The 2,186-nt window shown below is 36.3% G+C and overlaps 1 protein-coding gene across 1 annotated transcript; it reads right to left on the reverse strand.

Moving 5' to 3' along the window:
- Positions 1-463: 463 nt before the first annotated feature.
- LOC105101064 (olfactory receptor 5T3) lies at positions 464-1,360 on the reverse strand. Its single transcript, XM_031459351.2, has one exon. It carries the CDS (start codon positions 1,358-1,360, stop codon positions 464-466), a length of 897 nt encoding a protein of 298 aa, XP_031315211.1.
- Between the last annotated feature and the right edge of the window lie 826 nt (positions 1,361-2,186).

Raw genomic sequence — 2,186 nt, forward strand, 5'->3', positions numbered from 1 at the left:
TCATTCTAAGTGAAGTCGGGAAAAATTGTAACTTGCGCTTTTCATACCAAAATCTGCTATTACCTCTTTAGCATTCTAGATTTGTAATGATTATTACATTTTACTTATTAATTATTCACTTATAAAGCACTTCAAAAAGATACTATGACACTGGTGAGAAGATAGACATTTAAATCAATGAAACCAAATATTTGTAGTCTTCATATATATAATCACAGATATATACACATATCCACATTATGTGGAGATAGACACACAGATAGTCACAGTTTCCTGCTTGTGTAAAAGGCACATAGGTGGTGGGTTGAATATAATCTTCATTTTAAAATATCCAAGAATGACAGAAAGGCAATAATAAACTAAAACAGTTTAAATATAACTTTTTTGATATAACAACAATAAACATTAGGCTTAAATTCTTTCAATTTAATATTTAGTGTGAAAAATATACTTTATTAACAAGTCAATTTTTCCCAAACAATCTTTTCATGGCCTCTTTGACATCTTTGTTCCTCAGACTGCAGATGATGGGATTCAGCACGGGAATCATGATGCTGTAAAACACAGACACTATCACGTCATGGTCCAAGGTGTAGTTGGAACTCAGTCTCATGTACATGAAGAGAACTGTACTGTGAAAAATGGGCACTGCAGTTAGGTGAGAGGCACACATAGAAGAGGCTTTCCTTCTCCCTTCGGCAGAATGCATCCTCAGGATGGCCAGCAGAATGAAGCCACAGGAGATCAGGACAATCAGGATAGTGACTGTCTCAATAGAGCCCATGAAGTAGAAGAGTAGAAGCTGGTTTGTGTGAGTGTCAGAGCAAGGAAGAGCGAGGAGAGGAGGGATGTCACAAAAGATGTGTGTAATTTGATTGGACGCACAGAAGGACAGGCTAAATGTGGCCACTGTGTGCACAGAAGCATGCAAGATGCCACCAACATAGGAAGCAGTGATGAGTGGCACATAGACTCTGTGCGCCATGCTCACTGAATACAGGAAGGGATTGTAGATTGCTACGTAGCGATCATATGCCATTGCGGCCAAGAGGAAGCATTCTGTGGTCCCAAAAGTAACAAAGAGAAAATTCCGTGCTGTGCATCCAAGATATGAAATGATTTTATTCTCTGACAGGAAATTGACCAAAATTTTGGGGGTGATAACTGAAGAATAGCAGGCATCCAAGAATGATAACACACTCAGAAAACAGTACGTAGGGTTGTGGAGCCGAGAATCCACAATAACCAACATAACCAGTCCCAAATTTCCTATCAGAGTAAAAAGATAGATTGCTAGAAATAGTAAAAATAGGAAAGCTTGCAGCTCACAATCATCTGTGAAGCCCACCGATATAAACATGGTGTCTTCACTCACATTTTTCAACTGAATCCTGTGAAAATCTAAATCTGACAGTGACCCTGACAGTTTAGTTGTTATTTTTAAGTTCTAAAGGCAATGGATAATGAAAATTAAGTCCCCCCCCCATCATATCCTTTTAGGTATAATTCTTAGAAGAACATAGTGAAATCCTTTGCAGTGAGGGAATAGGCAGTGATGAAGAAGTTGAATCCAAGTGGATGCATTACCCTGTACAGGTAAATTAAAGAATTTAATTCATTCAGTTGTTGGTTAAATTTGTCACGTTAAAAATAGTGCTGATTTCTGTGGTTTGATTTCCAGTTTATTCTCTTTTAAGTTTACTACCTCCTGTTTTCATATCACATCATCTTAACATTCATAAAGACAGGTGAATATAGGAATTTATAATCCGAGAATATTGTGGTAGAAAGTACACACTTGAGTGCTAATTCTAGATTTTTCTACAGCATGCCTGAAGTCCACAACCAGTAAAATGGAAACAAATACACTCACCTCACAAGACTGTGCTGAATTTAAATGATAAAAATCAATGTGAAAATTATTTAACTGTAAAATATCCACAGATTACTAAGAAATAGGGTAAATTAGACTTACTTTTCAACTTGTCATTTGAGGCAGCCTTTTCCAACCAACCATTTTATGTTCTCTTTATGGTTATGACCTCATTTTTTGGTACTTCTGGGTGTGGTAAACAGATTTTATTCTGGAAATAAATGCACTTAGTTTGCAAACAAATTCATAGCATTGCTCTCTTGTTTCTTTCTTTTTTTGTATTACAGTTCTGTTTCTTGAAACACATAAAAAT

This window comes from Camelus dromedarius, chromosome 12 (assembly GCF_036321535.1).
Source record: "Camelus dromedarius isolate mCamDro1 chromosome 12, mCamDro1.pat, whole genome shotgun sequence".
Lineage (NCBI taxonomy): Eukaryota > Metazoa > Chordata > Mammalia > Artiodactyla > Camelidae > Camelus > Camelus dromedarius.